Genomic DNA, 24,234 nt, shown 5'->3' with positions numbered 1-24,234 from the left:
CTAAGGGAAAGGAAACAAGAAGGGTAGTTATGGAAAGTATGATGATTAAAGAAGAGGAAGTACTGGCGCTTTTAAGGAATATAAAAGTGGATAAGTCTCCGGGTCCGGACAGGATATTCCCTAGGACCTTGAGGGAAGTTAGTGTGGAAATAGCAGGGCCTCTGACAGAAATATTTCAAATGTCATTAGAAACGGGGAGGATTGGCATATTGCTCATGTTGTTCCGTTGTTTAAGAAGGGTTCTAAGAGTAAACCTAGCAATTATTGGCCTGTGAGTTTGACATCAGTGGTGGGTAAATTGATGGAAAGTATTCTTAGAGATGGTATGTATAATTATCTGGATAGACAGGGTCTGATTAGGAACAGGCAACATGGATTTGTGCGTGGAAGGTCATGTTTGACAAATCTTATTGAATTTTTTGATGAGGTTACTAGGAAAGTTGACGAGGGTCAAGTGGTGGATGTTGTCTATATGGACTTCAGTAAGGCCTTTGACAAGGATTCACATGGAAGGTTAGTTAGGAAGGTTCAATCGTTAGGCATTAATATCGAAGTAGTAAAATGGATTCAGCAGTAGCTGGATGGGAAACGCCAGAGAGTGGTGGTGGATAACTGTGTGTCAGATTGGAGGATGGTGTCTAGTGGTGTGCCTCAGGGATCTGTACTGGGTCCAGTGTTATTTGTCATATACATTAATGATCTGGATGATGGGGTGGTAAATTGGATTAGTGAGTATGCAGATGATACTAAGATAGGTGGAGTTGTGCATAATGAAGTAGGTTTTCAAAGCTTGCAGAGAGATTTAGACCACTTAGTAGAGTGGGCTGAAAGATGGCAGATGGAATTTAATGCTTATAAATGTGAGGTGCTACATTTTGGTAGGACTAATCAAAATAGGACATACATGGTAAATGGTAGGGCATTGAAGAATGCAGTAGAACAGAGGGATCTAGGAATAATGGTGCATAGTTCCCTGAAAGTGGATTCTCATGTAGATAGGGTAGTGAAGAAAGCTTTTGGTATGCTGGCCTTTATTAATCAGAGCATTGAGTATAGGGGTTGGGATGTAATGTTGAAATTGTATAAGGCATTGGTCAGGCCAAATTTGGAGTATTGTGTACAGTTCTGGTCACCGAATTATAGGAAAGATATCAATAAAATTGAGAGAGTACAGAGGAGATTTACTAAAATGTTGCCTGGGTTTCAGCTCCTAAGGGCAAAAGTTCAGGGGTAACATGAGGGGGAACTTCTTTACTCAGAGAGCGCTAGCTGTGTGGAACGAGCTTCCAGCAGAAGTAGTTGAGGCAGGTTCGATGTTGTCGTTTAAAGTTAAATTGGATAGCTATATGGACAGGAAAGGAATGGAGGGTTATGGGCTGAGTGCAGATCGGTGGGACTAGGTGAGAGTAAGAGTTCGGCACAGAGTATAAGGGCCGAGATGACCTGTTTCCATGCTGTAATTGTTATATGGTTATATGGTTTAATGTTATATCTGTTATCTCTTCAGCAACTTCTTTCAGGACTCTGGGATGTAGTCCATCTGGTCCAGGTGACTTATTTGCTTTAAGAACCTGAGTTTGACTAGCACATTTTCCTTTGTAACAGCAATGACACTCACTCTTGCTCCCTGACACTCACGGATCTCTGGCACACTGCTACTGTCTTCCACAGAGAAGACAGAAGCAAACTACCTATCAAATTCATCTACCATTTCTTCCCCATTCTACCTCATGAGCATCATTTTCCAGTGGTCCAATATCAACTCTTGCCTCCCTTTCGCATTTTTATAATGATTTATATTATTGTTGTTATAGTTCACCTTTCCCCTTCATATAGTTTTTTTTTCAGTTGCCTGTTGTTCGATTTTAAAAGCTACCCAATCATTTACTCACTTCTTACTCACTTTTGCTACCTTATAAGCACTTTCCTTGGCTCTTATACAATCCTTAACTTCCTTTGTCAGCCTTGGTAGCCTCGCTCCGCTGTTTGAGAACTACTTCTGCAGGACACATTTATCCTGTACATTATGAACTGTTCTCAGAAACATCAGCCATTTCTGCTCCAGCGTCATCCCCACCAGTATCCTTCTCCAATCCACCTGGAGAATCACCTCTCTCATCCCTCTGTAATTCCCTTTATTCCATTGCAATACTGCACACGTGACCTATTCTTCTCCTTCACAAATTGCAGTAGGAATTCACTCATATTATGATCACTGCCTTCTAGTGGTTCCTTTACATTAACCTCCCTAATAAGATCTGGGTTATTACACAACACCCAATTTAAGACAGCAGTTCCCCGAGTAGGCTCAACCATCAGCTGCTCTAAAAAGCCATTTCGTAAGCATTCGATACATTCCCTCTCTTGCAATTGGACACAAATCTGATTTTCCCAATTCTCCTGCAGATTGAAGTCACCCACTACAATTGTGTCATTAAAGTTATTACATAAATGCCAAACATTTGAGAGTATCTGGGGCAGAAGTGAGGATAAATGTTTTTACCAAGGAGAGAAAGTTGGAAGCTGAAAGGCCTGAAGGTAGATAAGACTCCTGGACCAGAACGTGAACACCCCAGTGTTCAGAAAAAGGTAGCTGAAGAGGTTGTGAAGGCATTAGAGTTATAGAACACTACAACACAGGAAAATGCATTTGGCCAATCTAGTCTGTGCCAAAGCAGTAATCTGCCGAGTTCCAACAACTTCCACCTGGACCATAGCCCTCCACATCCTTCTCATCCATGGACTTCAGCAAACTTGTTTTAAAGGTTGAAATCGTCCCTGTTACTTGCCCTGGCAGCTCGTTGTACACTCTCCCCGCCTCTGAATGAAGAAGTTCCCCCTTAGTTTTCTCTTAAAGTAATGATCTATCAAGAATCACTCGATTTTGGAACGGTTCTGGCGGACTAGAAAGTTGCAAATGGCACTCCACTCTTTAACAAGAGAAGGAGGCAGAAGGAAGGAAATTATAGGACAGTTAGTCCGACCTCAGTGGTCAGGAAGATGTTATAGTGTATTAAGGATGAGTTTTTTGCGTACTGTAATTGGGGACGCATGATGAAGTAGGTCAAAGTCAGCAGGATTCCTTGAGAGGAAATCGTGTCTGACAAATCACTTGGAATACTTTGAGGAAATAACAGGGAAGATAGATAAAGCAGAGGCAGTGGATGTTGTTGGCTTGGATTTCAGATAATCTTTAACAAGGTACCTCATGCCAGGCTTATTGAGAAAGTAAGGAGGTATGGGGTCCAAAGGGACATTGCTTTGTGGATCCAGAACTGGCTTGCCCATAGAAGGCAAACAATGGTTGTAGATGGGTCATATTCTGCATGGAGATCGATGACCAGTGGTGTGCCTCAGGGATCTGTTCTGGGACCCCTGCTCTTCATGATTTTTATAAATGACCTGGATGAGCAAGTGGAGGGATGGGTTAGTAATATTGCTGATGACAGAAAGGTTGGGCATGTTGTGGATAGTGTGGCGGGCTATCAGAGGTTACAGGGGAACATTGATAGGATGCAAAACTGGTCACAGAAGGGGCAAATGGAGTTCAACCCAGATAAGTGTGAGGTGGTTCATTTTGATAGGTCAAATATGATGGCAGAATATAACATTAATTGTAAGACTCTTGGCAGTGTGGAGGACCAGAGGGATCTTGGGGTCCCAGTCCATAAGACACTCAAACCTGTCGCGGAGGTTGACTCTGTGGTTAAGAAGGCTGTGGGGTTGAGTTTAAGAGCCGAGAAGTAATGTTGCAGCTACATAGGACCCTGATTAGACCCCACTTGGAGTAATTTGTTAAATTCTGATCGCCTCACTACAGGAAGGATGTGGAAACCATAGGAAGGGTGCAGCGAGGATATACAAGGATATTGTCTGTATTGGGGAGCATGCCTTACGAAATTAGGTTGACTGAACTCGGTCTTTGCTCCTTGGAGTGATGGAGGATGAGAGGTGACCTGACAGAGGTGTATAAGATGATGAGAGGCATTGATCGTGTGGATAGTTAGAGGCTTTTCCCCAAGGCTGAAATGGCTAACATGAGCGGGCACAGTTTTAAGGTGCTTGGAAGTAGGTACAGAGGAGATATCAGGTAAGTTTTTTACGCAGAGAGTAGTGACTGGGCTGCCAGCGGTGGTGGTTGAGGCGGAAACGATAGGGTCTTTAAAAGGTCTCCTGGATAAGTACATGGAGCTTAGAAAAATAGAGGACTGTGGGTAAGCCTAGGTAGTTCTAGGGTAAGGACATGTTCAGCACAGCTTTGTGGGCCGAAGGGCATGTATTGTGTTGCAGGTTTTCTGTGTTTCTATGTTTCTATGGTGCTGTACGTGAGACTGCTTAACAAGATCACAGCTCATGGAATTATAGGAAAGTATGGATCGAAGGTTGGCTGACTGACAAGGAAGAAAGAGTCAGAACAATGTGCGCAATTCTGTTTTGCTGTCAGTAACTAATGGTGCTCTGTAGGGGTCAGTATTGAGACCGCATCTTTTCATGTTAAATCTGAATGGTATGGATGACAAACTTGATACCTTGGTGACGAAATTTACAGTTGATACAAAGATAGGTATGGGCAGGTAGTTCAGAGCAAAGCGGGAGTCTGCAGAAGGACTTCAATAGGTTTGGAGAACAGGCAACGAAGTAGCAGATGTATGCAAGTGTATGGTAGAACGAATAAGGGTGTAGAAAAAAAATAATAAATGGGAGAAAATTCAAAATTCAAATGTGCAAAGGTACTTGTGAGTGGTTGAGCAGAAGTCCCTAAAGGTTTGCTTGCAGATTGAGTTGATTAAGGATGACAGCAGTAATGTTAGCATAAAAGAGCAAGGATGTGATACTGTAGTTTTATAACACATTGGTCAGATCGCTCTTGCTGTATTGTGAGCAGTTTCAGACCTCCTATCTGAGAAAAGATGTGCTCGTATTGGAGCGGGTCCGGAGAAGGTTCACGAGAATGATTCCAGGAATGAAAGGGTTAACGTATCAGGAACATTAGATGGCTTTGACCCTGTACTCGCTGATCTAGAAGAAAGAGAGGGGATCTCATTGAAACCTATTAAATATTGAAAGGCCTCGACAGAGTGGCTATGAAGCAGCTGCACCCTCTACTGCATGAGTCTGGGACCAGAGGCCACGGCCTCAATGTATAGGGCATCCACTGACAGCAGAGGTGAGGAGGAATTTCTGTAGTCAGGAATTCATTGCCACGGACGGAGCAGACACCAAGTCATTGAGTATATTTTAAATGGATATTCAAAGATTATGGGGAGAAGGCAGGAGAATGGGTTTGAGAGAGAAAAACAATTGAACACGAAGGAATGGCGGAACATACTCGATTGGCTGAGCTGCCTCTGTCTCATATCTCATGGCTCATGGCCTGAAGAAGAGGCCAGTGAGGTTGCATTAGGGTTAAGGTATTGTTAGGGTATTCGCACCTGGATTATTGTATTCAGTTTTGGTCGTTCTGCTGTAGGAGAGAGAACGTCAAGCTGGAATGAGCGCAGAGAAGATTTACGAGAATGGTCCCGGTACTCGAGGGACTGAGTTCTGGAGAGAGTTTGGGCAGGTTGGGACTTCACACCTTGAAGCGCAGGAGACTGAGGCTGACATGATGTAGGTGTCCCAAACTGCGAGTGTACAGAAATGGGGAATGTGCGCAATCCTTTTCCCCACTTTTGTGGAATCAACAACCAGAGGGCACCGGTTTAAGGTGAGAGAGGATTGATTTAATAGGGATCCCAGGGGAAAATTATTAATCCACTCTCCCTTCCAGTTCATTGTTTAACTAAGTCGATGAGTGCACTCTCACGTTGGAGGAGCAACAACTCATATTACATCTGGGTAGTTTACAACCCGATGGCATGAACATATATATCTTTAACTTCCACCTCCACCTTTTCTTTTCATCGACCCACACGCCCGACTCCTCCATTCTGTCTCCCCACTTCTCTCTTCTCCACTGCAGATTGTCTCCCTCTGGTTCCTCTTTTACTTCCTTTTTTCCCATTGTCCGCTCTCCTATCCTATCAGATTCCTTCTTTTCAGCCCTTTGAATTTTCCACCTCCCACCTCACACCGTCTCACTTCGTCTCCCACCTGCCCCACCCACTCACCTTCACTCTTATCTAGCTTCACCTGTCATCTACCAGCTTGGACTCTTTCCACTCCCCGCACCATCTTATTCCGGCTTCTCCACACTTCCAGTCCCGGTGAAGAGTCTCAGCAGGAAATCTCTGTTTTTCTTTATCCCCCTCTATAGAAGCTACCTGACCTCCTGACTTCCTCCAACATTTTGTGTATGTTACTCTGCATCTCCAACATCTGCAGAATCTCATCGGGACAGAGTGCAGAATGCAGAGACTACATCGGGTCTCACTAATGTCGAGGAGGCCATACCGGGAAAAATGGAAACAGTAGATGATCCCAACAGTCACGATGTTGAAAATTTGCCTCGTATGGAAGGACTGTTTGGGACCCTGACTAGTGGTGAGGAGAGTGCTCTGGGGCAGGTCGAGCACTTCATCCACTTGCAGAGTTAGCTTCCAGTCCCCTACACCCCTCCTTATCGCTGGAAACCTCTCCCTTCTGTGGACAACACTGCCACTTGGTGGTGATTTACCACAATACCAGGAGCCCCTGATTTGTGGACTCCATTGTCACCAGGTGCTGCTCTGCCACAATAATGCTGAGAGACAGAAATGTGACGCTGCAGCCTGCTGAAATGTTTATTCAAGATACAATTTCCAGCAGACAAGCGTAAATGAGATGGAAATAATTATTACTCCAGCTCCAATGCAGCACAGAAGCACAATAGTAAAAACATATATCCACAGCTTATATACTGTGCACGGATTGATTGTATGTCCATACAGTGACGCTCGGGCATATGATGCCTGAATTTAAGATGAGAGACAGGAAATTATAAAGTAGAGGTGTTTGGTGGTGTGGAAGGGTGGGTTATTGGGTAGAGATATTTATTAGCCTTACTGCTTGGGAAAAGTAGCTGTCCCAGAGGCTGGTAGTCCTGGTGAGGATGCTGCGCAGTCTAGCCCCCGATGGCTGTGGGACAAACAGTCCATGAGCGGGATGGGTGGAGGTAGATTATGAAAATCCGGTTGGTGCTTGATCTCAAGAGAGGGAATTTGGAAAATAGGGAACTTGCCTTTTAGAACAGCTTGTAATTGTGCCCACTAGGTAAAAGTTAATTCTGGATTGAGCATGTGTAGTGAACCAAATTTGATTAGAGAGCTGATGGTAAAGGAAACATATGGATGCAATGATCATAACATGTTAGAATTCACCCTGCACTTTTGAGGGGAAAGGTACAACAAGATGCATCATTATCAGTGGAGTGAGGGGAAATACAGAAGCACGGGAGAAGAGCTCACCAAAGTTGATTGGAAGGGGACACTAGCAGGATGATGGCAGAATAGTAATGGCTGGAGTTGCTCAACTTGACAGCCTCAGGGTTGAAGAGAAACACATCATATTCCACCTGTGTAGCTCCAACCTGAAGGCATGAATATCGATTTCCCCTTCCAGTGAAAAAAAAAATCACTGCCTATCGCCTGTCCTTCTACTCTCCACTCTGGCCATTCACCTTTAAAGTAATGTAAATATGATGTTACCATTCATCACGAGAGGACTATTCGTAAGGATACAATGTTGAGACATTATAAGGCATTGGTTAAACCACGTGGACTATTATGAGCAGTGTCCGGACTCATCTCAGGAAAAATGTGCTGGAATTGGACAGAGTCCAAAGGAGGTTCATAAAAATGATTCCGCGGGGGACAGGGTTAACGCATGAGGAGCATTTGATGTCTCTGGGCGTGTATCCTATAGCTTTTAGAGAAAAAAATGAGGGAGGCTCTTGAATACCGAAAAGCCGAGAAAGAACACGAGGAGATCTGCAGATGCAGGTAATTCAAGCAACGCACACAAAATTCTGGTGGATCACAGCATTTATAGGAAGAGGTACAGTCGACATTTCGGGCCGAGACCCTTCGTCAGATGCTGCCTGGCCTGCTGCTTTCCACCAACATTTAGTGTGTGTTGCAAAGAGTGCATGTGGGAGAGGAGTTGTCCTGCAGTCGGGAACCAGGGGAACACACCCACAGAATAGCAGGACCTTCATATAGAACAAAGAAGAGGATAAATTCTCCCGCTGTGTCTTATGATCTTATGATTATTCAACACGACCATGTATGATCTAAGTTCCTGTGTCCATTCCCCTCGCTCCCCTTAATTAATTATCTATCTCCACCTCAAAAATACCCAGCCAACCGGCCTTCACACCCTCGGGGCAGTGAATCCCGAAGATTGTACTCTCAGATAGATAGATACCTCATTGATCACAAAGCAAAATTAAATAGAAGATATAAAATTCCAGGAATTTTCACACATCTGCATTTGAAATGAGCATCCCTTATCGACCCCACTCTGTGGCACTCTGACTGACGAGGAGAGATACTCTATCAAGATGCTCCACAAATACCCTGTTGTTTGTGAATATGTTCTAAGTTCAGGGCCAAATCATCTCACCTCTGCTGGTAAATCATCCCATGCATTACACTGGTGAAACTGCTCTGGCTGGCTCCATAGATACTTTAAAGACTTCTTTCTGCTTGGGGGTTAAAACCGTGCATAGAATTCTAGGTGTGGCATCACTAATACCCTGTACAATGGTAGTTACACTGGCCCATTACATAATCTCCACCCCTTGTGCGGTGAAGGACAAAATACAATCTGCCTTTTGAACTACTTGCTGCAGAACCACAACGTCGTCATTAGGTTTCCTTCCTTTGTTTCTGTGTTATCAACAGATTTGGACATCTCACATCTCGTTCCCTCCTCCTGGCGATTAAGCAGTGAACATGTTTACTGAGCATATCAACATTACCATAGCATGTCTGTAGGGTGAGTACTTTGCTCTGGGTGTCAGATGTGGGAATCCCGGGAATCTTCCAGTCTCCCAGATGGCCATATCTGTGCCAGGTGCACCAAGGTGCAGCTTCTGAGAGATCCTGTTAGGGATCTGGAGCTGCGGCTTGATGACCTGCAGCTTATAATGGAACGTGAGCAGGAGATAGATAGGAGCTACAAGGAGTTAGTCACCCCGAGGCTGCAGGTGTTAGATAAGTGTCAGGGAAGGGCTGGGAAGAGCTCAGATCGTAGAGAGCACCCCTGTGGCCATCTCCCTCAGTAATTGTTATCTCATTTTGGATGCTGTCGAGGGTGGTGACCTGACAGAGGACGACCATGGCGATCTGGTCTCTAGAACTGAGCCTGGTTCCGTGGAGTAGAAGGGAAAGAGGAAGGTGAGGAATGTGGTAGTCATAGGGGATCCCATAGTGAGGGGAACAGACAGGAGGTTCTGTCAGCCTGATAGAGATACCCACATTGTGTGTTGCATCCCAGGTGCCAGGGTACGGGATGTCCCGGATCAGGTGCAGAGTATTCTGAAGGGAGAGGGTGAGCAGTCAGAAGTCTTGGTACATGTCGGTACCAATGACATAGGTAGAAAAAGAGAGGAGGTCCTGAAGACAGAATCCGGGAGTTAAGTAGGCAGCTGAAAAGCAGGACCTCCAGGGTAGTAATGTCAGGATTGCTGCCTGTGCCACATGCTAACGAGTGCAAGAATAGCATGATCAGGCATATTATTGCGTGACTGAGAGACTGGTTTAGGGGGCAGGGTTTCGGGTTCCTGGATCCTTGGGGCATCTTCGGGGAGATACGGACTGTACAAAAAGGACAGATTACAGCTGAACCCAAAGCAGTCCAAAATCCTAGCAGGGATCTTTAATGGAGCTGTTAAGGAGGGTTTAAACTAATTTGACAGGGGGATGGGATCCGGAGTGATAGGACTGAGGAAGGGGAAGACAGAAATAAATCAGAGATAGCGTGCAATAGAGATGATAGAAAGGACAGGTAGGAGATGAGGCTTAATCACAGCCAGTGGGATGAGTTACAGAGCAATAGAGGCGTGGTGCAGTTAAAACAGTAAATACTGGACTGAAAGTGTTGTATCTGAATGCACGCAGCATGAGAAATAAAATGGACGATCTTGAAATTCAGCTACAAATTGGCAAGTATGACGTTGTGGCCATCTCTGAAACTTCACTGAACGATGGCTGCCATTGAGAGCTGAACGCCCAAGGATATACGGTGCATTCGGAAAGATAAGTTAGTAGGCAGTGGGGTGGTGTAGCCCTGTGTGTAAGAAATGATATTAAATCATCAGAAAGGGATGACATAGGATCGGAAGGTATAGAGTCTCTATGGGTAGCGTTAAGAAATGGCAAGGGTAAAAATACCCTAATGGCAGTTTTATACAGGCCTCCAAACAGCAGCCGGGACGTGGATGCCAAATTACAGCAGGGGATAGAAAAGGTGTGTCAGAAGGGTAATGTCATGATAATCGTTGGGAATTTTACCTACTGGACCTCAAAAGAGAGAATTTGTAGAATGTCTGAAGGATGGCTTTTTACAGCAGCTTGTCGTCGAGCCCACTAGGGGATCGGCTGTGCTGGATTGGGTGTTGTGCATTGATCTGGAAGTGATAAGAGAGTTTCAGGTTAAGGAACCCCTAGGGAACAGTGATCACAATACGATCGAGTTCACTTTGAAATTTTAGGAGAAACTAAATTCCAACATGTCATTATTTCAGTGGAATGAAGGAAATTACAATGGCATGAGAGGGGAACTGGCCAAAGTTGACTAGAAAGGGACATTTGCAGGAAGGTCGGCAGAGCAGCAATGGCTGGAGTTTCTGCGTTAAATGAGGGAAGTGCAAGACAGATAGATTACAAATAAGAAGAAATTTTCAAAGGGAAAGATACTACCATGGCTGACAAGTGAAGTCAGAGCCAAAGTAAAAGCAAAATAGAGGACTGTTGTGAACTGTAGCACTTTAGGAACAAACGAGCAGCAATAGAGTACACCTGGAGTCTGGTTTTGTTGTTACAAACCACTATCTTTATTAGTATCTACTTATAATATAGTAACTTAAGGAACATGAACAAAAGTTAACCGTGTTATGTGTACATAAGTGTTTAAATATAACTCCCAAACTATTGAGCTTGGGGGATGTGGGGGGCGGGGAGAACAAGATTTAGAGTCTTGAGATGGTAAAGTATGAAAGTTCAGTTCATCCACGGGATAAGGGATGGGGGAGAGATATTTGTAATCCAGGGTAAATGTAGAGAGAAGGCAATTACGTCAAATTCCATAGGTTCCATGGTGGTAAAATGAGATAACAGTTGCTGTAGATTTTATCTGTCGTCGTTCCAAATCCACATACGAATTATCATTGAAAGTGACTCATCACAGGGATATCATCTTCAAGTGAATCAGCACAACGCATACCCAGGCAAGCGTTAACACATAAGTGGTCTCCATAGGATACCCCAAACAAAATCCACTGCTATGGATTATACGACATGACAGCCACACATTCGATGTGCACTGGATCAATAAGAAACCCACCCTTGTGAGCATCGGAGAGTTCCAAACAGTGACCCTTGGCCACTAGCTTCCCTGTCTCTGTCCTCACCTAAAACTAAACAATCTGCGAGTAATGTAAATAAGCAGCAGGTCAGACAGCCCCACCTCCTTGAGCTCTCTCTCTATAAAAATCAAAAATGAGCTGAGAAAGTCAGCGGCTGACAGCATTGTTTTCCCCACCTCACCGAGGCAGTCTCTTAAAATGACAGTCCACAGCAACCGAAACCTAGGGATTCGTAACACTTCCCCCCCAAAAAAGAGCAGTATTTTAACTGCAAACTACAGTATGTAAAACAATACATGTATGGTTATCATATAACACACTGCAGAAGCATATACAAATACCAGATTCTACTTCACTATTAAAACTGCAGGCTTAGCATCTGGAAAGACAATCGGCAATGATATTGTCCGTGCCTTTTAGATGAGTTATCACAATATCATATTCTTGCAAAATCAGACCCCAGTTTAACAATCTTCTGTTTTTGTCCTGTACCTTACTCAAAAACAATAATGGATTATGATCAGTATAAACCACAAGTTGTTTCTGCGCAGGGCAAGATGAGTGACAACAACTCTTTCTCTATGATGGAATAATTTCTTTGATGCTCATTGAATTTACACGAGCGCTCAATTTGCACTTTTCTGCATTCATGCGATATGGGTGTTATTTAATCATTTTGGCTTGACCAATATTGACGTCATGTACTGCGACCGTGGTTTGCCTGGGAACGTCAGGAAATAAATCTTTAAACTTCAGAATTAACTCCTTCAGCTCTTGTTGTTGCTTTGGCTGCAGATGAGCCAACTTGTTATCAATGTTTTCTAGAACAACCGAGTTCATCAGCCTAACTGGCACCATGTTTGGCTTGTGAAAAGTCTCAGACGAGTCAATTGTTTCATTCTCAGGGTGCCAGATTCATATGTTTTGACAACAACACTCACAGATGGTGCCTGCTTGTCAAAATAAGGCTTTATTCTATTTATGTGTACCACCTGTGTTAGTTTACATCGGTCGGGTGTTTTAATAACATAATTCACATCAGTAATTTGAGAGACTATTTCATACGGTCCATTGAATTTCGCCTGAAGTGGATTCATCAACATTGGAAATAAGGCAAGCACCTTATCCCCCACGCGGTATTTTCTTTCACAAGCCCACTTATCAAACCAACACTTCATTTCGTTTTGAGAAATCTTTAAGTTTTGCCTCACTAGACAACAGGCGAGTTTATTTTTGAACTTCAAAACATAGTCTAACAAGTTAACATGTACAAACCCATCAATCCACTGTTCCTTTAACAAGGTCAAAGGTCCCCTCACTCTATGACCAAATACAAGTTCAAATGGACAAAAGCCCAGTGATTCCTGTACCGACTCTCTTACTGCAAACAAAAGCAAATGTATTCTTTCATCCCAGTTTTTTCCATTTTCAACACGGTATGTCTTAATCATTGTTTTGAGGGTAGAATGGAATCTTTTAAAAGCACCTTGTGATTCCGGATGTACACAGACGATGTAATTTGTTTAGCTCTCAGCTCCTGCTGGAATAATCCAGATGTAAAATTACTTCCTTGATCAGACTGGATTTCTTTAGGCAAACCAAGTAAAGTAAAAAACTTGGTAAGACTCCTTGCCACAGCTTGAGCTTTAATATTCCTGAAAGGTATTGCCTCTGGGAATCTGGATGCAGTACACATAATGGTTAGCAAATCAGACATCCCACCCTGCAAAACCTCATTTCAGGGAAGTCTCAACCTCATAGCAGTCTGTGTCAATGAATTTGTTAATTTTGCAAGACATCAGATTCACAAGTGTTTTGTCAGACAGCTGACTTCTGAATTCTGTATTAATGTGCCATGTTCACAATAGCTGCTGTCTTGGTTAATGAGCAGGCACAGTTTTTTTGCCATTTCTGAGTCAGGAAACATTTTCCTGAATAGCTTGCCTGTGTGCTTATACACCTGGAATGGCAGGTTATGCTCAACAATGAAAGATGTAAAGTACACCTCAGCTCTGGTGACCTTCTCTGTCAGACTTTGGTTTTCTGCTGTAAAGACCTGTGAAATACTTGAGCAGCCTTCCCTGCACTTAGCCTCCCTCATATGTTGTGGTCCCTAAAAGAAATAAAAGCATAAGGTGTATCCTTATTACAAGTGTGCGCCGCTTACCGTCCGTTCAGACAACATCCGATCACGCATGTATATCTCACACACACACACCCACCCACCCTGGAATAGTCGGGATCAGAACTCACTTTTTTACATCGAAATGGGGGATTTTAAATGAGCGATTTAGAAGTTCTGTATCTTCAAGTTTATTGTCATCTGGCTGATTGTCCACAAACGAAACAACCTCTGTCCGGACCACGATGTAACCGCAATACATATATCACACATGCCACATAAAACAATATATTACCATATTATTTAATAAAGTGTAATTCAAAATGCATATGAAGTGCGCAGCACAGGGAAACAGTTTGCTGTCCTAATGACGAGACCTCGGTGGGGGCCGGGTATTTATTAAAATCGTTTTTTCTTCTGAAAATGGCTGTGTTTAAACCCAGCCCATCGCGGGCTTCGCCGTACCTGTAAGTGGAAGTATTTCAGGAAAAAAACACCGAAGAATTTGCTTGCTGCAAGTGTGTTTTTAAAGATGTCTTAGCAGATGATTTTGGAATTTTGCTCTAATTTAAACCCTGCTGTTATCCCCTCTAAGACGCCAACGCGCCTCGCAATATAGGACAGCCTCGCGTCGTCAGGTTGTCACTGCTAGCCTTGGGAATTTCTTCACCAGGCTTTTGTTCTTCATCACCGACAGATTCCAGATTATTTCAGCATCATTACAGACGGCAGTAACTGAACTGATGGACTATGGAAGAGAGAAAGAGAGAGGTCGACTGTAAAGCCTGCCCACAGAGAAAACTGATAGGTCTATCTAGCACAAAGAGAGATCAAGCAAGGTTCATTAATTTTTTTTCTTTCTTTTTTTCCCCTCTCCCTCTCTAAGAATCGATTTCCGGGATATTGTATATTATTTGCGGACATCAGTGAGCCACTATCGATATGCAGGAGACTCCCGGAACTCCCGGGAGAGGTGGGATGTCTGGCAAATAGTGATGGCCAGTTTTAGTCTTTGGCAATGGGCCAACACAATCCACTATAATTTACGAAAAGGTTTCACCGAATGCAGGTACAGGCCAGGGTGGGGCCACTGGGGTGACCTGATTAGGTTTACACCCAACTTGACAAGTGTGACAGGTTCTGCAAAAGGTCACAACATCTTTCCTCAAATTAGGCCAGTGAAATTCTTTCATAGTCCTGTTTACAGTTTTATTTACTCCAAAATGGCCACCTAAGGGCATACTGTTGGCCAAAGTTAAAATTTCAGTCCTATAAACTTTAGGAACAACAACTTGGTGAACAATTGCCCATTCCTCACTCACAGGTATAAGAGGTGGCCTCCACTTTCTCATTAACACTCTATCCTTGAGATAATACCGTACTGGCACTTTCTTAAACTCATCATCTGACAGAGCTGTTTCTTTTAAAGCTTCAATCTCAGAATCTCGGTTCTGTTCTGCTATAAACTCCATCCTACACAGGGATAAGTCTTTCTCATCAGACTTACTACCTGAATCCTGTTGAAGCAATGAAGGCAGAAAAGTCCCTGACAAGTCATCATAACCTGAATCCCGATTTTGGCTGTCATGGGTATCAGAATCATGCTGCACAGAACCGTCTGCGTTGGCAGACATTTTAGCCATACTTCGAGTTACGGCGCAGGAAGGATAAATGTTAAATCCATCTGTGGGTCGTCAGTGGTTGGCTCAGTTGTCAACTACACTGCAGGAACAACTTTACCATCTGTCAGGTCATTCCCTAACTGCAAAGTAACATCTTCCACCAGTAAACTGCAGCATAATCCAATCTTAACAGGTCCCAAAACCAACCCTGACTGTAAAGTTACCTTGTGCAGTGGCACAGAAACCATGCCGCCCCCAATGCCTTTAATAAGATTTACCTCACTAATGTTATTCTCATCACTAAACTTTAGAACACTGTCTAATATAAGTGACTGAGAAGCCCCAGTATCTCAAAGAATTTTCACTAGAATTACAAACCCATCTGACATAAAATGATCAAATCCCTTCTTAACTTGGTCACTCCTTAACTGAGCCTCAAGAGAATGTTCAGAATCCAGTGCGTTTATAGGTGCTTCAACATGCTGATCACAGGCATTTGGGACTGCCTCCTTTTCCTTTTTCTTCTTCAGGACAGAACAATCAGCCATCATATGACCAGCTTTCTTACAATAGGAGCAATTTTCTCCTTCAAATTGCTTCCCTTCATCCTTACTCTTGTCACTAATCCCAGCTTTAATTTCTGGTTTACCCTGGTTATCCCTGCTACTCTTTTGGAAGCTCTTATTTGGGGTAAACTTAACCTTATGAGTTAAAGGAAACTCATCTGCTAATCTAGCAGACTCCTGCAAAGTGGCAGCATCCTTTTCTTCTAAATATGTCTTTATGTCATCAGGGATGCACCTTTTGAGTTCTTCAGTTAAAACCAACTCTTTCAAGCTGTTCAAATCATCATTTACATTTTTAGATGTGCACCAGTGGTCAAAACACACAAACTTCTCATAACCAAATTCCATATAAGTCTGGTTCACACATTTCCTCAAATTTCTAAATTTTGCCTGTATGCTTCTGGGACCAACTCGTAAGCTTTGAGCACAGCCTGTTTCACTATGTCATAATCAGCTGCTTCATCAACTGTCAAAGCAGAATAGGCTTGCTGAGCCTTCCCCTTAATTACACTTGGTAAGTGAATAGACCAAGCCTCTTTTGGCCACTTTAAACTCTAAGCAACCTTCTCAAAATGCTGAAAGTATTTATCAACCTCTGCCTCGTCAAATGGAGGTACCAATTTACCTTCCTAACTGGCCTCAAACTTACCACCAGAGTCTAATGCTAGACCCCTTTGCTGCAATCTCTACCTGTTCCAGCTCGAACAGCCTGTTTTGCTGCTTCTTCCCTCTGCTTTTCTGCCTCTTCTCTCTTTTTGTCTGCCTCTCTAGCCTCAAACTGCCTCTGCCTTTCCACAGCTTCCATCTTTAATTTTTTTGATTTTTCAGGAAACATTGTCGATTTCAACTTAGCAAGTTCTAGCCTTTTATCAATATTCAACAACTCAATCCTTCTGGCATCCTCTAATGCCTCAGAGGTTGGCACTTGCAGAAATCTATCAACATCCATTGCTGCTGATTTTCCACACACGAATAAATCAAGAGGCATTTCCCCAATGAAATTGATAATTAATCAATCAATACACCCCCAAATTTGTTCATATCCTGGAAGCAGGCCCCAATTTTGTTACGAAGCATAACACTTTAGAAATGAACCAGCAGCAATAGACTACACCTGGAGTCTGTTTTTGATGTTAAAACCACTATTTTTACTAGTATCTATTTATAATATAGTAACTTAAGCAAGATAAACAGAAGTGAACAGTATTATGTGTATATATGTGTTTAAATATAACTCCCAAACTATTGAGCTCGGGGGAAACAAGGCTTAGGGTCTTGAGATGGTAAGGTATGAAAGTTCAGTTCATCCATAGAATAGGTGATGAGAGAGAGATATTTGTAATCCAGGGTAAATGTCGAGAAAAGGCAATTATGTCAAATTCCACAGGTTCTATGGTGGTAAAACGAGAGAACAGTCGCTGTAGATTTTATCCGTTGTCGTTCAAAATCCACATACGAATTATCACCAAAAGTGACTTGTCACAAGGGGTATCGTCTTCAAGTGAATAACCACACCACACACAGGCAAGGGTTAGCACATAAGTGGTCTTCACAGAATACCCCAAATCCGATCCACTCCTATGGATCAAACGGGGTAACAACCACACATTCGATGTTCACTGAATCGATAATTAACCCACCCTTGTGGGCATAGGAAAGTTCCAAACAGTGACCCTTGGCCACTAGTTCACTTCTTTTGATCCTTCTATTTTTACTCCTTTGTCTCCGTCTGACTCTGAGTGCCTGTGTCCTCGGTTAAAACTAAACAAGCTGCGAGCGATGTAAACAAGTTGCAAGTCAGACTGATTCGCCTTCTTAATCTCTCTCTCTCTCTCTCTTATAATGAATGTAAACAGCAAACGAAACCAAGGGATTCATAACAACGGCCACTCCCCACTGTGAACTGACTGGTGTGCCAGTAGTTGGGATGACCAAGTGAATCCTTTCCCACAGACTGAGCAGGTGAACGGCTTCTCCCCAGTGTGAACTCGATTGTGTCTGTGTAGGGTGGAAGAGTAAGTGAATCCCTTCTCACAGACTGAGCAGATGAATGGCTTCTCCCGAGTGTGAACTCGCTGATGACTCTGCAGGTTGGCTGACTGAGTGAATCCCTTCCCACAGACTGAGCAGGTGAACGGCTTCTCCCCAGTGTGAACTCGCTGGTGTCTCTGTAGGGTGGAAGAGTGAGTGAATCTCTTCTCACAGACTGAGCAGGTGAACGGCTTCTCCCCAGTGTGAACTCGATGGTGTTTCAGTAGGTCAGATGACAAAGTGAATCCCTTCCCACAGTCCAAGCAGGTGAACGGCCTCTCCCCAGTGTGAACTCGCTGGTGAGCCATTAGGTCAGATGACTGAGTGAATCCCTTCCCACAGTCTGAGCAGGTGAACGGCTTCTCCCCAGTGTGAACTCGCTGATGACTCTGCAGGTTGGATGACTGAGCGAATCTCTTCCCACAGACGGAGCAGGTGAACGGCTTCTCCCCAGTGTGAACTCGCTGGTGTCTCTGCAGGGTGGAAGAGTGAGTGAATCTCTTCTCACAGACTGAGCAGGTGAACAGCTTATCTCCAGTGTGAACTCGCTGGTGTGTCAGTAGTTGAGATGACAAAGTGAATCCTTTCCCACAGTCTGAGCAGGTGAACGGCCGCTCCCCGGTGTGAACTCGCTGGTGAGCCATTAGGCTAGATGAAAAAGTGAATGCCTTCCCACAGTCTGAGCAGGTGAACGGCTTCTCCCCAGTGTGAACTCGCTGATGACTCTGCAGGTTGGATGACTGAGTGAATCCCTTCCCACAGACTGAGCAGGTGAACGGCTTCTCCCCAGTGTGAACTCGCTGGTGACTCTGTAGGGTGGATGAATCAGTGAATCTCATCCCACAGACGGAGCAGGTGAATGGCTTCTCCCCAGTGTGAACTCGATGGTGTCTCTGTAGAGTGGAAGAGTGAGTGAATCTCTTCTCACAAAGTGAGCAGGTGAACAGCTTATCTCCAGTGTGAACTCGCTGGTGTGTCAGTAGTTGAGATGACAAAGTGAATCCCTTCCCACAGTCCGAGCAGGTGAACGGCCGCTCCCCGGTGTGAACTCGCTGGTGTGCCATTAGGCTAGATGACAAAGTGAATCCCTTCCCACAGTCCGAGCAGGTGAACGGCCGCTCCCCGGTGTGAACTCGCAGGTGAGCCATTATGTCAGATGACCGAGTGAATCCTTTGCCAGAAATTCAGCAATGACCAGCCTCTGACTGGTGTGTCCACAGGTGGGATGACCAGCTGAATCCTTTCTCACACACAGAACAGATGAATGGCCTTGCCCAGTGTGAACTCGCTGATGTACCTTCAATTGAGATGACCGAGTGAAACCATTCCCACAGTCTGAGGAGGTGAACGGTCTCTCCCCGGTGTAAAATAACAGGCATGTTGGTTGGTCAAATGACTGAGTGAATCCTTCCCTACAGTCTGAGCAGGAAGGATGGTTCATTGAATCCCTTGCTCCACTTCTTAAATATCTAGACAGAGACAGCAAAACTGGTGTGTTGTGTTTGAATTCCCATAGACAAACTCCTTGTCATGTTTAACCTGTAAAAAGATTTACAAAATCCATCAGTGGGTGTAGGACAACATTTCAGATGAGATCACTTGAGTTGCCAAGGTTTGATCTGGTATCACTGTCACAGTGAAGTTCAACCCAAGTTTGAATAGAGAAATTATCTTCTAACTGGGCACAGTGCTGGCATCTAGAATTACCATCAATTACCTGATGCTTTTCCTGTCTCTATAAGAATGGGGCATTTCTGCCATCTCCAATTTGTGCCTTGCCTCAGTTTGACTCTCTTCATTGGTATTATTCCCTGTTCCTGCTGAGCTGCATGGGTGCCTGGCCCCACAGTAACTAAAATAGTATCACGCAAATAGTCTTTCTTGACGTGCAGCTGGGATTTTCTTTTATGTATTATTAACTTAAAGTGTCACAGTTTTAACGCCATATAAAAAATTCCTGCTGAGATGAATGGTCGGTCCGCACAGCTGTTAAAAGGACTTACAGCGAATGTTTGTATTATTTCAGGTTCTTGTAGAAAAGTACAACACAGAAACAGGCCCTTTGGGCCATCTAGTTTGTGCTGAACTATTTAAACTGCCCATACCCATACTTCTACCATCCAGGTACCTGTACAAACCTCTTAAATGCTGAAATCGTGCTCACATGCACCACTCGTGCTGGCTGCTCATTCCACACCTGGATGTCGGCCTGTGTGAAGAAGTTTCCCCTCATGTTCCCCTTAACGTTTCACCTTTCACCCTTAACCTATGGCCTCTGGTTGTAGTCCCACCCAATCTTAGTGGAGAAAGCCAGCTTGCATTTACCTCCATCACAATCAAATCTCCCCTCAATCTCCTACATTCCAAGGAATAAAGTCCTAACCTGTTCTATCTTTCTTTATAAACCAAGTCCTCCAGACCTGGCAACATCCTTATGAATTTTCTCTGAACTCTCTGAACCTCTTTTATAACTTTCCTGCAGGTAGGTGACCAAAACTGCACACAATATTCCAAATTAGGCCTCACCAATGTCTTCTACAAGTCAACATACCACCCATCCATTGTTGTCAGTACTTTGGTTCATGAAGGCCAATGGGCTGAAATCTTTCTTTCCATCTCTATCTAACTGTGATACCACTTTCAGTGAATTAAGGACTTGTATTCCCAGGATCCTTTCTTCTACAACACTCCTCCGTGCCCGACCAGTCACTGTGAAAGACATTCCTTGGTAGGTCATACCAAAGTGCAACAACTCACCCTTGTCTGCATTGAATTCCATTTTCCATTTCTCAAACCATTTTCCCAGCGGGTCCAGATCGCACTGCAAGTCATGATAGTCTTCGTCGCTGACGACTACACCACCAATCTTGGTGTCAGCCACAAATTTGCTGATCCAGTTAACCACACTATCATCCAAATTACTGACATAGATCACAAACAACAACAGATCCAGCACTGATCCCAATGGCACACCACTAGTCACAGGCCTCTGCTACCACACTCTGGTTCTCCCAAAGCCAATGTCTCACCGAATTTACTATCTGATCTTGAACCCTGACTTACTAAACCTTCTTGTCCAACCTCCCATATGAGACTTTGTCAAGTGCCTTGCTAAAGTCCATGTAGACAACATCCACTGCCGTGCCTTCATCCACTTTCCTGATAACTTCCTCGAGAGACACTATAAAATTGGTTAGACATGACCTACCATGCACAAAGCTATGCTGCCTATCCTTAATCAGTCCACACCTATCCAAATACTTACAGTATATATCCGGTTCCTGCACATATGTTCCAATAACTTTCCCACTACTGATGTCAAGCTCACCAATGTACAATTTCATACTTTATTTTTAGAGCCTTTCTTGAACAGCGGAACAACATTGGCTGTACTCCAATCCTCCAGTACCTCACCTGTCACTGAGGATTATTTAAATATCTGTGCTTGTGCCCCGACAATTTCTGCACTTGTCTTCCACAGAGTCCCAGGGAACAACTTGTCAGACCCTGGGGATATATCCATGCTAATTTGCCTTAAGACAGCAAACACCTCCAACTCTGTAATCTGTACAGGGTCCATGAAGTTGATGCTGCTTTGCCTCACTTCTATAGACTCTGTGTCCATCTCCTGAGTAAATACGGATGCTAAAAGAATCTTCAGCATCTATTTTGTCTCCTCATATGGACTACCATTCTGATCTTGCAGAGGATTAATTTTGTCCCTTGCAATCTTTTCACTCTAAATCTTTTACTCTGTGTAAAAAAAAACTGACCCCTGACATCCCCTCGGTAACCATTTCCAAGCACCTTGAAACTATGCCCCTGCGCTGGAGGAACTCAGCAGGCCAGGCAGCATCTATGGAAAAGAGTACTAATGCTGAATTCCTCCAGCAATTTTGTGTGCGTTGCTTGGATTTCCAGCATCTGCAGATTTTCTCTTGTTTGTGATTGGAGGCAGAACAAAGGTGATTTTCACAACAGCTGATGTAAAAGATTTTGTTCCCTTTCTCTGAGTTCCCAATCCTTGCATTTAGACAGCTGGAGCTCAGCTCTGTCTGAGAGATCCATCGGTTCCCATTCCCTCATCAGCCGGAAGCTCCCCGGGGCCCGTGCACGGATCGTGGGGCTGAGAGAGAGGGAAGAGAACAGGACTGTCTCCGGGATTGCGGCTGACGGTGTCCGGAGCTGACAGCAATTCTCCCGAAGTCGGTGTTGAAACCGTCCCACCCCCGCCCCTTAGCCCCGGCGATTCTTTCGGCCGGAGATCAACTCTTACCTCTAAGGCCTTTTCTGCACTGCGCGCATGCGTGATATTCGGTCACGTCACAACCCTGACGCCTGCGGATTTAATCGGTGCTTCTGCGGCGGCGAAATTTCTAACGCAGGGATTTATGGGTAATCACGGTCTCATTAAAAGTTTCTGCCAGTTCCAGTTGCAGTTCCATACCTCAGTTTTTTTTTGTTTGTATAGAAAATTTAGCAGCTGTTTTAACGCAGAAAAAAATACTAAAAAAAATACTCAATATGAATGTGTAGCTAATGCCAAAGTACAATCTTCTTACAAATAAAGATATAAAACACAAGAGATTCTGCAGTTGCTGGAAATACAGAGACGCACACACACAAAATGCTGGAGCAACTCTGCAGTTCAGGCAGCAACTAAGCGGAGGAGTACACAGTCTCGGTATGCTATAGGGGCTTGGTCTAAAGGTTGTTTATTTATTCCTCTCCACATTTGCTGCCTGATCTGTTGATTCCCACCAGTAATTTGCAGAAATTAACCACATTTTTCCCAATCAAACCATTTCAAAATGTTTCTGATCTTTCATTTGTAGCCACATCCTGCCCTTGTGGCTAAAGGGATCAGGGGGTATGGAGGGAAGGCTGGTACAGGGTTCTGAGTTGGATGATCAGCCATGATCATACTGAATGGTGGTGCAGGCTCAAAGGGCCGAATAGCCTACTCCTGCAGCTATTTTCTATGTTTCTATGTCTGATTCCTCTTCCTTCTCCTCCTTGTAAACTCTAGGTCCCATCTCTCTCTGGAGCCCCAAAGCCCTGACTCAGGCCGATAGCTCTTTGGTTTCTGACTCTGCTCCATCAAAGATTCACTCGCTATTCTGCTGTCAGATTTTAGAGGCGCATTGCAACAACCTAGCTGTCTGAGGCACAGTCCTTTGAAATGAGTGAAAATGACACAGAACGTTGAAAAGAGCAGGGAAGGAATTTAACCAACTTCATCGAAAGCCCTGAAGGACGTCAAAACCATCATCTTATTCAGCCTGGAGAGAAGCATGCAGGAAATTCATGCAGATATATAGAATGATGAGAGAAATTGGCCGTTTGTATAGCCAGAGGCTTTTTCCCAGGGCTGAAACGGCTAACACGAAGGGGAATAGGTTTAAGCTGCTTGGAAATCGGTACAGAGGAGATGTCAGAGCTAATTTTTTTAAACAAAGTGTGGTGTGTGTGTGTGTGGAATGCACTGCCAGCGACGGTGGTAGAGGTGGATACAATAGGGTCTTTTAAGACACTCTTAGATAGGTACATGGAGATTAGGAAAATAGAGGGCTATGCAGTAGGGTAATTCTAGACAGTTTCTAGAGTAAGTTACACGGTCGGCACAACATTGTGGGCCAAAGGGTCTGTAATGAGCTGTAGATTTCTATGATTCTATGAAATTCAAGGGAAATCTCCTATCCCATGGAGTGGTGACTAGCTGCAACCTGTCATCACAGGGAGAGTGAGAGGGGAGCGGCAGGGATAGATTCTGATATACTGATATGGAACAGAAACATGGGCAGGGACCAGATGGGCCGAGTGGCCTCTCTAGTGGACATTGTGAGTGTGGTAGAGACAGTAAGTACCTGAGACACGGGATTTGATACAGAACTGATTTATCTTTCACAGATGCACAATATTAAACACCAGAATAGTTTAAGGCTAACATCAGCAGAACAGACTCCTCCAATGCTCAGTGACCAGGGTTCAGTCCTGGGTGCGATGAGCAGCCGCAAGAACTGCAGAATCTGACAGTAACAGTTCCTCATGAACCTGCAGCTGCCTTCAGTCACCGTGATGGTTAAGCATTTAACACAGAGATGATTTGAACTTCCTCCCTGATGTGAATTGCAGTTGCTGCAGCTGGGATGATTGAGTAAAACTCTCTGCTCACTCTCAAGAGAAATGTGGCCTCTAGTTATTGTGAACTCACTGGAGCATCACAAGGTGGGTTAACTGAATGAGTCTCTTCACGCACATGGAGCAGGTGAACGGCAGATTCCCAGTGCGAAGCTGCTGGAGTTTTGGACATAATGAAGGATGTTGTCACACTGCATCGATCATTAAACAAAGCTGGGAAATGTATTAACAAAAGAGAGACAGACA

The 24,234-nt window shown here is 44.0% G+C and overlaps 1 protein-coding gene across 2 annotated transcripts in view; it reads right to left on the bottom strand.

The window, feature by feature from the left end:
- Window positions 1–10,964: 10,964 nt before the first annotated feature.
- LOC140207156 (uncharacterized) overlaps window positions 10,965–24,234 on the bottom strand; it is a 13,385-nt gene continuing 115 nt past the window's right edge. The window contains exons 1-2 of one of the 2 annotated variants that reach the window (XM_072275495.1): window positions 22,124–22,179; window positions 10,965–19,386 (exon numbers count right to left, since the gene is read on the bottom strand). In XM_072275495.1, coding sequence (XP_072131596.1) covers window positions 17,691–18,995 — 1,305 coding nt within the window. In that variant the 5' untranslated portion in view covers window positions 18,996–19,386; window positions 22,124–22,179 and the 3' untranslated portion in view covers window positions 10,965–17,690. Of the gene's footprint in view, window positions 19,387–22,123; window positions 22,180–24,234 lie in introns of those variants that run through there. The other variant, XM_072275496.1, reaches the window with a different exon arrangement.

This window comes from Mobula birostris, chromosome 13 (assembly GCF_030028105.1).
Source record: "Mobula birostris isolate sMobBir1 chromosome 13, sMobBir1.hap1, whole genome shotgun sequence".
Taxonomy (NCBI): domain Eukaryota; kingdom Metazoa; phylum Chordata; class Chondrichthyes; order Myliobatiformes; family Myliobatidae; genus Mobula; species Mobula birostris.
The sequence above is the reverse complement of the archived record's forward strand: the minus strand, read 5'-3'. Positions and strand labels throughout refer to the sequence as shown.